A 14,515-nucleotide genomic window follows, 5' to 3' on the forward strand; every position below is an offset into this window, starting at 1 on the left:
ACTATCTCAATCCGCGATGAAGCCTGGAAAGATTTTTTCCCCTGGTGTACCAAATGGGATGAGAATGATGTGCATGAAACTTGTAAAACCGATACCGTCATATGTGATGGTGGACACGACTATGACTCTTATAACCTACAAAGGTCAAGTCGCCACATGCAAACATTGCAATCGAGTATGCAAAATCTATGAAACCGAGCGTCAGCGGTCGTTTAAAACTGGCCGAAATCGTGAAAAACGGCGACGATCAGTCACTTTCGCAGCAGACTTTTCGTCAACCAAACACTGCTGGCTCCGCAGGCTTAAAAAGGGCACATCTCACCACGAGTCAAATATCTCGTTGGCTGGAAGTGATACCGCTATGGTGGCCGAGCCATTTCAAAGCACACCTGAGAACAGAAATCAGTAACAAACAGAAACAACCAGTACATCCCAAACTGCAAACGATTGTCATATCGTGAACGTTACGAGTCCAGACGAAAGCGACGATCTGACTGCAGACAAAATCAAAAACAGCACACTGAGTTCAAAAAGATCAGCATCGCCTCTCGAAAATGAAAGAAGAAACAACGAAAAAAGACCGTCTCGGAATGACACATGGCTAGATCCACATCACACGATCGAATTCGCGCAACAAACAGTAAATAGAAAAACTATCCTGAATCAGCCTCATCACAGCAACAACAAACAAATGAATGTGCACTCTGCTTCTTCCTCGCTTGTGCCACTGCTGCTGTACCCGGTGCTCACCGATCTCATCATAACAACAAGAAAAAAGTGCAAATTTAGTACCTGCCCCCGCCACCGATGAACCGTTATCAACTGCCTCGTAAACTTCGATCATTATCAGCTGCTGTCGACGTTTTTGTGTCCTGCATTTCCTCACCCTGCCTACGCAGCAGAGAAGACATCACAGTGCAATCCTCTGACCTGCCTCGTCGGTTCAACAATGAAATACAGCTATACACATTCACAGTTCGTGATGAAAAATCGACATGCTATGCGTCTCAACACCGAAACAACAAATTGTATCTGGAAGCACCCTCAGCATGTTTCCACCGTTCCCAGCTTCCCCCGCTGCCGCTAAGCCCTGCTGATATTCGTCGTGTCGGCGAAGATTGCTACAAGATTGCTACAATCAACATGAACGCAGTGACAAATGGGACAAAGTTCGACGCCCTGAATTCATTCATCCGATCCGCTGAACTTGATATCATATTCCTGCAAGAAGTGGCAACGATACATCTCAACATACCAGGCTTCATCATTGAGTACAATATAGACGAGCACAAAAGAGGAACAGCGATTGCAGCACGCAGTTTTCTCACTTTCACCCATGTAGACAGAAGCATGGATTCAAGGTTAGTCAGTGCACGGATCAATGGGGTAACTTTCATTATTGTGTACGCAGCGTCAAGAACTCAAAATCGCAACGCAAGGGAAAATTTCTACAACACAGTTTTACCATACTACTTCTATAATTCTACGAACACTGGCATCATTGGTGGTGATTTCAATTCGGTAGTAAACCAAAAAGATGCTACTGGTTCAAACGCGCATAGTCCAATGCTAAAACGATTCATAACAGTTTTTGCAACCGGCCGAGACGGTTGTGCCTCCAGGTGGAAGGTTTTGTTCTGGAGAGAGTGACGGAGTGCGAGACGCTGTATGCGTTTTTGTGGGAGAGAGAGAGAGACCAGTTTGTTAAGTGTGAGTCGACAGTTGATACGTCGGAGGCGTGGTCAACGGCATCCTCGGTGTTTTGACAGCAAACCGCGGGTAGACGAATTTGCCTACCGCGGTGGCAGAAATCGACAGTGATCGTGCCTGTACACACAGAAAAAATATATTGTATTGGTGTCGTCGGGCAATTCTAATCGACGAGAGGGGAAGCGTCACAGGTAGACCCATTTGCTCTATTCGTCTACCGCAGAAGTGGTACGACGAATAAGGAAAACAAGTGGCACCGAAAAGTGCCGTATCGACAGTGGGATTTTCGCAGCAAGCCACAGGTAGACACATTTGTCTACCGCCGTGGTGGAAACGGAGAGAGCGCGCTTGTGGTGGTGATACCGACGAGCAGCTTAACCGGAGAGAGTTTTGAAGTGTTGCAGGTAGGCCTATTTCTCTACTGAAGAAGCAACGCGACGAAGAAGGACAGCAAGTGTCACATTGTCAAACAACGGGCACCGAGTTTACAACGTTACACATGAGGTGTGTTCTACAGGTATAACAGGTATATTTTTCATTCCTTTTTGTGATAGTTTTTCTTGCTAGGTAAAATGGATGAAGAGATGGGAGAACGAGTAACAGACCCCCCCCCCCCCCCCCTAAGCCTTATGCTGAAAATGTAAATCCGACTAGAATTAAAATTTACCCAGAGTCGTCAACGGGACCATGAATTGTATTTATTAGGCGTAAAGTAAAGGCGCTAAATATTATTCAAATTTCTAAAGATTTGACTTCGCGATTCTCGGATGTAAAAGAGATCGTCAAAGTCAATAAAGATAAAATACGCATTGTCGTTGGTAGTCTCAAACAAGCCAATGCAATTGCTTCTTGCGAGCTTTTTACGCGTGAGTATAGAGCGTATATTCCTTCAAAGGAAATTGAAATTGATGGGGTCATCACAGAATCGAGTTTGACTGTTGATGACATAATTAAGCATGGGGTTGGTCGTTTCAAAGACACCATACTTAAAGACGTAAAAATACTTGAATGCAAGCAATTGCATTCAGTATCACACGAAGGAGATAAAAAAGTTTATCGACTGTCTGACTCATTTCGAGTGACTTTCGCTGGGTCTGCGCTGCCCAACTATGTCATTATCGATAAGATTCGTCTCCCTGTTCGCCTTTTTATTCCTCGTGTAATGAATTGCCTTAATTGCAAACAGCTTGGCCACACAGCCACTTATTGTTCCAATAAGGCACGGTGTGGCAAATGTGGGGGTTTTCATCAAGAGGATACATGCAATGAAAATTCAGAAAAATGTTTAATGTGCGGAGAAAACTCACATGAGCTCCCTGCATGCCCCATTTATAAATTGCGTGAGGATAAAATTAAACGATCCTTGAAGGAGAGGTCTAAGCGCTCCTATGCAGAAATGTTGAAAAATGCTACCCCTAAACCCATTTTCTTAGAAAACACTTACACATCTCTATTTTCGGAACAGTCTGACTCTGACGGAGCGTGCGAAGGTACATCATTTGTTTTACCCGGAAATTCCAGAAAAAGAAAACAGTCTTCTTTTCCCAAGCTGCCAAGAAAGGGCCTTAAAATTTCTCCACCAATAGATAAACTGCGCCCAAAACCGAAAAATTCCGATTCAAAACCGAAATCAATTCCGCCCGGTTTTGGGAACGTACAATCCAAACAGAACACCATTACTGGAAATAATAAAATTTCGACTTCCTCTGAGCCTCAGCCGGGGGTAGAATTATTGAAATTTTCTGAAATTATTGATTGGATTTTTAAAGCATTCAATATTTCTGAACCACTAAAGAGTATACTTTCAGCTTTCCTCCCAACAATTAGAACATTTTTAGAGCAGCTGATTGCTCAATGGCCCATCCTTGCAGCGATTGTATCTTTCAATGGGTAATTCACCTCCTCCAATGAAAGATTCCATCACTGTTTTACAGTGGAATTGCAGAAGTATCATACCTAAAATTGATTCCTTAAAAATTTTACTGCATAATTTAAAATGCGATGCTTTTGCTCTATGTGAAACATGGCTTACCTCAAACATTAATTTCAACTTAAATGATTTCAACATTATTCGCCTAGACCGAGACACCCCGTATGGAGGAGTGCTTCTAGGAATTAAAAAGTGCTATTCTTTCTATAGAATTAACATCCCCTTGTTTGCGGGCATTGAGGCTGTAGCTGTCCAAACGAACATTAAAGGCAAAGACATGTCTATCGCTTCTATATATATACCTCCCAAAGTTCAAATTGGACAACATCAAATTTTTGAGGTAGTGGAATCCATGGCTGCTCCGCGTCTGATACTGGGAGACTTCAACTCGCACGGAGTATTGTGGGGTTCCCTCTACAATGATAATCGATCCTCTTTGATATACAATGTGTGTGACGAATTTAATATGACAGTTTTAAATACTGGCGAAACAACACGCATCCCCAGACCTCCTGCACGTCCAAGTGCATTAGATCTGTCTCTGTGCCCGACATCACTTCGGTTAGATTGCACGTGGAAGGTTGTACCTGATCCTCACGGTAGCGATCATTTGCCAATCGTTGTTTCAATTAACAGTGAATTAGGCCTTACGAATTCAATCAATGTTCCTTATGACTTAACACGAAATATTGATTGGAAAACATACGAAACATTAATTTCCACTTCTCTTGCTTCTACAGAAGAGCTACCCCCTACCGAAGAATATGAATTCTTAGCGGGTTTAATTATTGAAGCAGCAGAACAAGCCCAAACGAAATGCAATCCTGGAATGACAATAAATAGACGCCCGCCTAATCCTTGGTGGGACAAAGAGTGCTCTGATGCATATGAAGCTAAACAAGTTGCCTACAAAGAAATTATGAAACAGAAAGGGGGTATACGTGAGAACTTTGAAAATTATTTCATTTTGCAAAACAAATTTGACAGTATACGTCGTGCCAAAAAGTCTAGTTATTGGAGACGCTTCGTTGATGGCTTGTCAAGAGAAACATCAATGAGTACTCTTTGGAACACAGCCAGAAGAATGAGGAATCGAAACGTGACTAATGAAAGCGAAGATTTTTCGAATCGTTGGATATTTAATTTCGCCAAGAAAATTTGTCCCGACTCTGCTCCTGCGCAGAAAATCACTCGCGATGCTCCCACAAGTAACGATTTCATAGATTCGCCTTTGACAATGATGGAATTCTCATTTGCACTCCTCTCATGCAACAATAATGCTCCGGGACTAGACAGAATTAAATTCAACTTGGTGAAGAATCTGCCTGACCTAGCAAAAAGACGCTTGTTGAATTTATTCAATAAGCTTCTTGAGCAGAACATTGTGCCGCACGACTGGAGACAAGTGAGAGTTATCGCTATTCCAAAACCGGGAAAGCCAGCCTCCGATCATAACTCGTATCGACCGATTGCAATGCTATCCTGTATCAGGAAATTGTTGGAAAAAATTATCCTACGACGTCTCGACAATTGGGTTGAGGCGAACGGCTTGCTATCAGATACCCAGTTTGGTTTTCGGAGGGGAAAGGGAACGAATGATTGTCTGGCGCTACTTTCGTCAGAAATCCAACTCGCTTACGCAAAAAAAGAACAAATGGCGTCTGTGTTCTTAGACATAAAAGGAGCATTCGACTCAGTCTCCATTGATGTTCTCTCGGAGAAGCTACATCAATGTGGTCTTTCACCGATATTAAATAATTATTTATACAATTTATTGTCAGAAAAGCACATGCATTTTTCATATGGCGATTTGGCGACACTCAGAATAAGTTACATGGGCCTCCCACAAGGCTCTTGTCTAAGCCCCCTTCTCTATAATTTTTACGTGAATGACATTGATAATTGTATTGTCAGCCCATGCACTTTAAGACAACTTGCAGATGATGGGGTGGTTTCTGCCACAGGACTAAAAGCTATAAATTTACAACAACCATTGCAAGATAGCTTGGATAATTTATCAATTTGGGCTTTAAAGCTGGGCATCGATTTCTCTACGGAGAAAACAGAGTTGGTCGTTTTCTCAAGGAAGCGTGATCCAGCTCAGCTTCAGCTTCAGTTGGTTGGTAGAACGATAGCCCAAGTCCTGACTTTTAAATACCTTGGAATTTGGTTCGATTCTAAAGGCACATGGGGAGGCCACATTAGGTATCTAATAACGAAATGCCAACAAAGGATAAATTTTCTGCGAACAATAACTGGATCATGGTGGGGTTCTCATCCAAGTGACATGATAAGATTGTATCAAACAACAATACTTTCAGTAATGGAATATGGGTGCATCTGTTTCCGTTCAGCTGCGAACACTCACATTATTAAACTGGAACGGATACAGTATCGCTGTTTACGAATTGCCTTAGGTTGCATGCAGTCGACCCATACAATGAGTCTTGAAGTACTAGCGGGAGTTCTTCCTTTAAAAGACCGGTTCTGGGATCTCTCTTCTCGTTTACTTATTCGATGTGAGGTTATGAACCCACTGGTAATTGAAAATTTTGAAAGACTTGTCGAGCTTCAACCCCAAACCAGATTCATGACAGTGTATTTCAATCACATGTCACAAGAAATAACGCCTGCTAGGTATGTTCACACATACGTCAATATACTAGATATTCCTGAATCCACTTTATTCTTCGACACGTCCATGCAAGCAGAGATTCGTGGAATTCCGGATCATCTACGCTCGCGGGAGATCCCTAAAATATTCACAAGTAAATATCAACACATAGACTGCCTTAAAATGTTTACACTGATGGGTCACGAATCAGTGAGGCCACTGGTTTCGGTATTTTCAACAATAATTTTTCAATTTCTTCAAACTTGCAGAACCCGCCTCTGTTTATATAGCGCAACTAGCAGCAGTTCACTATAGTTTTCAAATAATTAATACTTTACCCCCGAACCATTACTTTATCCTCACTGATAGTCTCAGCACAATTGCAGCTCTACGCTCAAAGAGGATTGATAATCACGATCCATTCTTTTTGGGGAAGATACGAGAATCTCTGAGTAACCTGACAAGAAAATGTTATAAATTTACCCTAGTGTGGCTCCCTGCCCATTGCTCTATTGCGGGCAATGAGAAAGCTGATAATTTAGCCAAGATTGGTGCACTAGATGGTGAAATATATGAAAGACCCATCGCTTACAATGAATTTTATAGCGCTTCTCGACAGAGGACACTTGCTAGTTGGCAAACATCTTGGGACAATGGAGATATGGGACGATGGCTACACTCAATTATCCCTAAAGTATCAACAAGGGCATGGTTCAAAGGATTGGATGTAAGTCGGGACTTCATCCGTGTGATGTCTAGGCTCATGTCCAATCATTATACTTTAGATGCGCATCTCCGTCGTATTGGGCTCGCTGAGGGTAATCATTGTGCTTGTGGAGAAAGTTACCACGACATTGAGCATGTTGTTTGGTCCTGCACTGAATATCGTGAAGCCAGATCACAATTAGTAGATTCTTTACAAGTCCGAGGAAGACCAATCCATGTTCCTGTTAGAGACATCCTGGCGTATCGCGATCCTCTATACATGGAACTTATCTATCATTTTCTAAAAACAGCGTCTGTCAAAATTTAATTAAATTCATCTCCTCTTACTCTCATCCAAGGCTAATCATTCACCAATTAAAGTGTCCTAGAATATTTAGTTTTTAAATTTAGACAAAAACAGAAAAAAAAGTAAATAAATGCACCCGAAAATACTAGATCATTATGAAATACAACAATGTAAGGAAAAAAGCAAACAATAAAGTGATTTCAGTGTTAGTTTTAGGCAAAGTACTAGTATAGTTAAAATTAGTCTTAAGGATTTTTGTAAAGTGCTATGTAAAAAAAAGAAACTGGCGTAAAAAGCTTTTGCAAATGCCGTGTCAAATAAACGTATGGAAAAAAAATGCTAAAACGATTCATGACTGCCTCAGGGGTAGACGACAGCTGGGAGCTTTTAAACCGCCAACATGTTGAATTCTCCTTTATCAGATCGGACTCTGCTTCTAGGATAGATAGGATTCTTGTCACACCGAATATGCGAGAATGGATACGAACCATAAATTTTGCTTCAACGGTTTTTTTTCAGACCACAGAGCATACATAATTCGCACTGTTCTTCCAACACTTGGAAGAACAGTGCATCCAAGCCTGGTTGATGATCCAGCGGTCATTGAGGAACTGCACGTGAAATGGGGATACTGGACAAGGCATCGACGAAATTATCGTACTTGGATAGACTGGTGGATTCAATTCGTGAAACCTAAACTGATCTCCTTCCTAAAATGGCAATCGTCCATTCAAAGGCGCTCATTCCATGATACAATGGAATTGTACTACGCCATACTTCGTTCAGCATATGATCGGTATTATGGCGAACCCCGTCAACTGGAAACAATCACATTAAAGGACGGATGCTCTCTTTACAGCGTAGCTATGCACATCGCTCGCGGTGTTGAAACGAAATATACATAACAGGAGAAAACACATCAATTTTTCACATAGCAAACCAGAAGAGCCGACGAACCGAAATCTCGATTAATATACTGCAGAATGGAGATAATACAATACGAGAGCCAAATGCGATACACCAGAGTGTGCAAGAATACTTTGTTAGCTTATACTTTTCGACGCACCCGGTCGAGAACGACGACTTCAACCCAACACAGCGCATCCCGAGTGAAAATGAGGACAATCAGCGAGTAATGGATGTAATTTCTTCAGGCGAAATTCTACAAGCAATCAAATCGAGCAGCTCACGGAAATCACCCGGCAACGTAGCTTGCCAAAGGAGTTCTACCTAAAGGCATGACAAGTGATTGAGAGAGAGAGAGAGAGAGAGAGAGAGAGAGAGAGAGAGAGAGAGAGAGAGAGAGTTTAATTTTGTCATCAATGAAGCAATGTCCTCTAATGCTCCTAAAGAATTCTTTGATGGAGTACTAATGCTTGTTAGGAAAAAGAAGGTCGATAACAGCGTCAAAGCTTTCAGACCGATTACACTCCTGAATGTGGACTACAAAATATTCGCTAGAATAATTAAAGACATAATTAATCCCTTGCTCCCTTTGGTGCTATAAAAACATCAAAAATGCTCCAATGGGAAGCGTAACATATTTGAAGCCACTGCTCGAATACTTGACGGCTGTTGTGAACTGAAAGCGAGACGTGGGAATGCACTGCTGGTTGCTTTTGCTTTCGACCATGCTTTTGATAGAGTAGAGTACAACTAATCTGGTTAACCTTCTAATGTACTGTACAAACAACAGTTTTTCAAGGGCGCTTATCAATGGCAAACTGGGAAATGAAATAAAAATAGAGAGATCGGTACGACAAGGAGATCCACTATCAATACTTTTGTTTGTAATCTATTTGCAACCACTGCTTGATAAACTGCACAGAGAATTTCCACATGCTGTTTTGAACGCCTACGCTGATGATATTTCTATGTTTCTCGGCAGTGACTATCAGGTGCGAGCTGTTCTGAAAACCTTTGAAGCATTCGGATTTGTTTCTGGGACAAGAATAAACACCCAGAAAACTAAAGCCATTGGGATCGGTTTGATAAATTTGACACCACAAAATGAGTGGTTGCGGATACAAAACACAGTGAAATTCCTCGCAATACATTTTGCTGAAGACTTCTCCGACACAGTTGACCGCAATTGGGCTGCGGTTTTACGAGGGTTCCCAACGTGTATGTGGATGAACAACGTCCAAATTCTGAATCTCGTACAAAAAGTCATATTGGTAAATACCTACATAACATCGAAGCTATGGTACACAGCATCTGTAATTCCACTTACAAACAAGCACAGTGAAAAGTTTATCTCGAGAATTGGATCATTTCTATGGTATGGGAAAAAATGGACCAGGATAGCTTTCGAAACGCTGATACTTCCTGAAGACAGAGGGGGGTAAAATTTACATTCACCACCGATCAAAACCAAGGCTTTGGTTGACAAATCGAATGATACAAATCGCTTCAGATCTTCCTTTTCTTTGGAGTTTTTTAGAACACAACGCCAATCCCCCAAATCTACTGGCCATACCCCGGAAATACGAACACATTCGAACAGTGGTGAAAGAATCTGCTTTTCTAACTGATGAAATCGTAAGAACGCCTAGCTCCAGTATAATATACTGCAGCTTCCTAAAACAACTGAAGGAACCGAAAATAGGGAGAATCCACTACGCGACTGGAAGAAAGTATTCAAACACATCCACTCCAAGCTGCTAAAATCGGATCAACGATCTGCGTGTTGTTCCTCGCAAGATAATTACCAACGAGCTACTCTACAAAATAAAGAGACGAGCCGACGCCGACTACAGTATTTGTCCTGATCAAACGGATAGCATCGAGCATCACCTTCTTCAATGTAGCGAAAACAAAACTATCTGGGTATACCAACGGAACGTCTTCGTAGCGATTGATCGACGGCTAATGCAACTACAACCTGAGGATTGGATCTACCCAGTTCTCCAACATCAATCCAGACGGACACGCCAGCTGATACTGAAGGAATTCTCCCAGATGTTGTTACATGACCAGTACACCAACGAACCAAAAAACAGTAGAAGGATATGAATTTTATTTACAATGTAACTAAATAAGTAATAATAAGAGACTGGACAATATTTTTTTACAAAAAAAAATGTATCGAAAGTATCGCAACATCCCTATCCAGCATACTGCCCAACAGCAAGTCGAGAAATACCCTTTTCAACATTTACATTTTTATCGAGCCTTATAGATGAAACAACCATGTTTAGGTGTTTTTTCTTGATATTTTCTGCACAAACCTTGTTGTCTTGGTAGAAATAATGCAAAAATATCCATATTAGACTAATATTCTTTAATGGGCAGCACATGTTCGTTTTGATGGAATATTCTATTGCCCAGAGACTGCGAAAGGACGAGGTCCTCAATGCAATTACCGGAAAAATTTTGCACATTTTATGCGAACTAAATGTCACATTTCATCATAACTGATAAGAGACCGAATCTATATCTCGTCATATCAAATTTTTAATTAGTTAACTTTAATGGTTTTGAAGAAAAGTACTGATTTGATATACATTTAAATATTTGTATAAAAAATAGTAGAAAATTAACATAATTACCGAAAGTACTCTATGTTCACATCGGATTTCAAGTGTAGCAGCCTTAGACTATAATTTGAGGATAAAGTGGTTTGATTTGCACTTTTGATCAAAAATGTTTTTCAGTTTTGAGAAAAAATGTAGTATTCTGTTGTGTTCATGAACAAGCATGATTGTTATTTTACTGTTATTTTCATTCCATGAACCTTACTTTTCATACTGTTTTATTCTGTAAGCAACAAATCCTTTACACCGCAATATATACTGATTCACAAATTATATATTTTACTTCCAGCTGCCGCCAGACAAAATCCGACACTGATGAAAATAATGGACTTTATTTTTAGTCACTTTTTCCTTCATTCAACTGGGTGGGGTAAACGGGAATCGACGGTGTTATAAATTGCTTCTTTGCATTTAATATAGTACCTCACAGATATCATACCTTCTGCTGCCGCACTAAGTGCATCCATTTAAAAGTTTTACTTGCACAGTAATCAAAATATTGCAAAAACAAATTCAATAGTAACAATATTTATAGAATTCTTCACATCAAAAATGAACGCCAGACTTCTCTCCATTTCCATTGACATCCGTCTCTGACAGACTCACTTGGGATTTTCGATTGATTGACACCGGTGTAGTGGAGTGCACTGGAACCAAGATGGAGAGAAAGGTGAGAACATTAGACACTTTTGAGTGTATTACACTCTTAAATAAAAGTAATCTCGAAATGGTTGGATTTCAATCATTTCGAAACTAAACATGATATCAAGCATGATTTTTGAAAACAGCGAAACTCGCACTTCACCCAAACAGAGAAAACGGCGATGCCATTTTCGAAGTTTTGTTTTAAATGTTATTTAAAAACCATACCGATTTTTACACCAATTATTCGTCCAAAATGCTCACCAAAGACGCCTTTCCATTGAATGGAACGAACATTCGCGATCAAGACATTTAAAAGAGCGGATTGAAGAAAAATTAAAGTTACGATGTTATTTGTATCACGCTCACAGTTTCGTCGTTTTACTTTCGTTGGTTTGGTATCTTTGTTGCACTTACGTTATTTCAGTTTCGTCAATTGTGGTGACTAATCTTATTATTTTTTAATCAATTCTATAACTGAACTGTTCCGCCGAGGCAGTATGCCAATGAGGACAACCAACATTTGTAGTTTGTCGCTTTTGAGCAGTGTGTTGAAGACAAAGGTTACGCTATTCTGAGCATCACTCTTACACTTTCGACATTTTTCAATTAGTCGATTTTAGTGTCTCATTTTTGCTCGCATTGTCACAAGTATTAAGATTTGATCTACTGTAGGATAGATTTAGATAACCAAAAATAAAAATGTGCTGAATGTGCATTAGTGGTGCTTAGAATAACATTACTTGTATTCTTTTTCTCTAAAATATTGGCTAGAATTAAGGAACTGCGTGCTCTTGTTCCCCTTATGGAAACATTACCTATATTGAGCATTTTAGTAGAAAGATTGTAGTAAATTTTAATAATTTAGTTACAAAAACCGATTAAATTAAAATAACGTAAGTGTTACAGCAGTACCAAACCTAACGTAACTAACATGACGAAACTGTATTTATGCACTGTTGACGTGTCAGTTGTTTGTTCGTCATTATTTCGATTGCGCATTTTTCAGCTGCATTACCGAATAATGAAACGAATGTTTGTCAGCATGTACATTAAGATGCGTAGAATGTGGGGGAGTGATAATCTCAGTTTGTTTACATTTGTTAGTTACGGTGTTTTCAAAAATCATGCTTGATATACTCTTTGCAATGATTACTTTCTCGGCTAGCTTTTAATCATTCCCACATTACCACGGCAGATGGATAGCTAACCGGAGGCGAGATGCCCCACCTGCCAACACCGATCGCCTCAATACATGCCGACAAGTGACGGGCGAACGAAATGCAGGCTCAGATGCAACAACCAGGCGGATGGCTGCGTTCTTTGCTATGAATATTAGCCCCGCCATTCGCATGCCTTTTGCCTGCCGTTCGCACGCCATCCGGTCGCCAGCATGCCTGCCGGCGGATGGTACCTTCGGGTGGGGCATCCCGCCTCCCATAGAGTAACAAATAATTCAAAGTTGTTCTAAATCGATGAAACGTGTAAAAGCTGTCTGTAAACGTCAAAATTTGACGTTTAATGACAGCTCATACTCCTTTCATCGATTTAGAAATATTATTCAGGAAAAATTGAAAATGTTTTACAAAGTACATTTAATATTAGTTAATCTGAAAAAAAATTCTTAAAGTTTTGTATTTCTGGATTTGTGTGGATAATTTCTGCATAATTTGTTTCGGAATTTTGGACTGCAGTTTTTGAATTTTCTAGTTGTTTAATTGTTTGATTTTTCAGTTGTACTTATTAACATTAGTAACAGTTATACAATGCTCTGCCAAGTGATGTTATGCAGCAAAGTTAGTGTGATGCAGCTTGGCCACACAGCTGCGGCCAAGTTTCCGCTGGAGAACGTGTTTGTAAATCATCCGTCGGAAGTGCAATCAAATCTGTGATCCACTCGTTCGTCTGGTTTACTCAAACATGGGTTATGGCTAGTTTAAAGCCGACTAAGCGGCAGTGAAGATGGATAACGCACATAAATGCAATGTAACGTTGCTACGGATGTAGTACTTTGATATTTTGTATAAATGATATGCTTAGGCACAATCACAGTGCGTTTTTTGTAGATACCAAGTTACTGCAGATCAAATCGATACCGCTCAGTCGGCTTACCCGGTACCTGGTCAAACCATTCGCAATTTGATTCGGAATCCTGAATGAATTCAATATGGAATCCAGTTGAAAGGCAACAACCGATTCCGAAACCTACTGAGTCAGAATAGGTTATTGCATTTGAGCTAAGTCGAAATCCTTATTGAATTCATTCAAGATACCGAACCGGTTTCGGAATCGGTTTGACTGAGTATATTTGAATAAACCGAAGGCGTTAGTACCCTATAAGAACGGTTGGTTTCAAAATCGTCCAATAAAGGACGTTCGTTGGACCAATTTGGACAACGTCCAAATAACCGTTCAACAAACGTCCATCGTTGGACCCGTGTTGAACGGGTTTGCAACAATTTTTTGGACGTCTTAGTGGGTATAAAGGGGCGCAAAGAGTGTGCAGAGAGTGAAGCCAAAAAAGTCTACTTATCGAGCAAAATTGCTACAAAGACGGATTCCAATTGTGCACGATAGGTAGTCTTTTTTGTCTTCACTCTTTGCGCAATTGTTCTCTATAAACTGTGGAGTAAACCGGACAAATAAGTGAATCACAGGTTGGTTTGCACATCCGCCGGCGGGTTTGATAACACCTCTTCAGGTGGACCGTCAGCGGCTTAGTGCAGCTTGGTATCCTTCGCTGCGACTATGTGGTCCAGCCACACAACGCTAGCTTTGCTGCATAACATCACTGGCAGAGCACTACGTCACTGTTACTAGTGTTATTAAGCACAACTGAGGAATAATATATTCAATAATTTGTAAATTCAAAAACTGAACGAAATTCTAAAACAGGATAAATTATGAACATTATAAAAATCAGAATTACAAGACGTTAAGAGCGAAAAATTTATAGTTTTTTGAAAATAAATGACAGAAGTAACAAAAATATATAAATTGCTTGCTAAAAATATCTAAAATTCAAGATATCTGTAATCAAAAATTTAAAAATTTTGAGATTAGAGAATTCC

At 40.2% G+C, this 14,515-nt stretch overlaps 1 protein-coding gene across 5 annotated transcripts in view; it reads right to left on the reverse strand.

The window, feature by feature from the left end:
- The window catches only part of LOC131683224 (uncharacterized), a 316,913-nt gene extending 305,502 nt beyond the window's left edge, over positions 1-11,411 (reverse strand). For 2 of the 5 annotated variants that reach the window (XM_058965059.1, XM_058965061.1), the window contains exon 1: positions 11,226-11,408. Coding sequence is in view for 2 of the 5 variants with exons in the window: in XM_058965057.1 (XP_058821040.1) it covers positions 11,242-11,269 (28 nt within the window). In the remaining 3 variants the exon portion in view is untranslated. Of the gene's footprint in view, positions 1-10,817; positions 10,966-11,007; positions 11,120-11,225 lie in introns of those variants that run through there. The other 3 variants (XM_058965057.1, XM_058965058.1, XM_058965060.1) reach the window with 3 other exon arrangements.
- Positions 11,412-14,515: the final 3,104 nt, after the last annotated feature.

This window comes from Topomyia yanbarensis, chromosome 2 (genome assembly GCF_030247195.1).
Source record: "Topomyia yanbarensis strain Yona2022 chromosome 2, ASM3024719v1, whole genome shotgun sequence".
In the NCBI taxonomy this organism is placed as follows: domain Eukaryota; kingdom Metazoa; phylum Arthropoda; class Insecta; order Diptera; family Culicidae; genus Topomyia; species Topomyia yanbarensis.